At 30.1% G+C, this 627-nt stretch overlaps 1 protein-coding gene across 1 annotated transcript in view; it reads right to left on the bottom strand.

Moving 5' to 3' along the window:
• LOC103606627 (vacuolar protein sorting-associated protein 13A-like) overlaps positions 1-627 on the bottom strand; it is a gene marked incomplete at both ends in the record, with an annotated part of 116,991 nt that overhangs the window by 45,944 nt on the left and 70,420 nt on the right. Inside the window, one exon of the mRNA XM_008591191.1 lies at positions 407-563. Coding sequence (XP_008589413.1) covers positions 407-563 — 157 coding nt within the window. The remainder of the gene's footprint in view (positions 1-406; positions 564-627) is intronic.

Below are 627 nucleotides of genomic sequence, written 5' to 3'. Positions count from 1 at the left end.
GAGAGCCTCCAAAAAAGAACTCCTACTGACATTTTTATATTTTTGCTCAGTAAGACTAGTGTCACGCTTCTGCCCTATGTAACTTTAAGATAGTAAATTTGTATTTTTTTGAAGCATTAACCTTGTGGTTAATTGTTATAGCAGCAGTAGAAAACCAATTCAGTGTTCCAGTATTTTCAAGTAGATTTAAAATTAACCATGACATTTGATTTTTCTCTTCATTTCCTCTCTGGACTACCCCCCTGGATTATTAACTATAAGATGAAGTTAAAGACTAACTCATAATGTAATAGTTCTCTAAAAACGTTTTAGCAAATGTACTAATTCAAAGACTAAAGAGTTGAAAACTTTCCAGCAGATAGTCAAACAATAAAATTTACTTATTTTTAAAAACAGAGATTCTTACCCAAGTATTCTGGGCATTTTAACCAGAACTCTTTCAAAAAGGCATTTCCTTTCAAATCAAATGTTCTAATCTGAATTTCTGTGCCCAATCCTAAAACACCAATTTCTACCACAGATAGTTCACAATCTCCAACTAGGTGATAAAATTGAATCAAAACCTGGAGAAGAAAAAGAAAAAAAAATACTAATACATTTAAAAAAAAAATGTTTATGTACATAAAA

This window comes from Galeopterus variegatus, unplaced genomic scaffold (genome assembly GCF_000696425.1).
Source record: "Galeopterus variegatus unplaced genomic scaffold, G_variegatus-3.0.2 Scaffold6748, whole genome shotgun sequence".
Taxonomy (NCBI): Eukaryota; Metazoa; Chordata; class Mammalia; order Dermoptera; family Cynocephalidae; genus Galeopterus; species Galeopterus variegatus.
The sequence above is the reverse complement of the archived record's forward strand: the minus strand, read 5'-3'. Positions and strand labels throughout refer to the sequence as shown.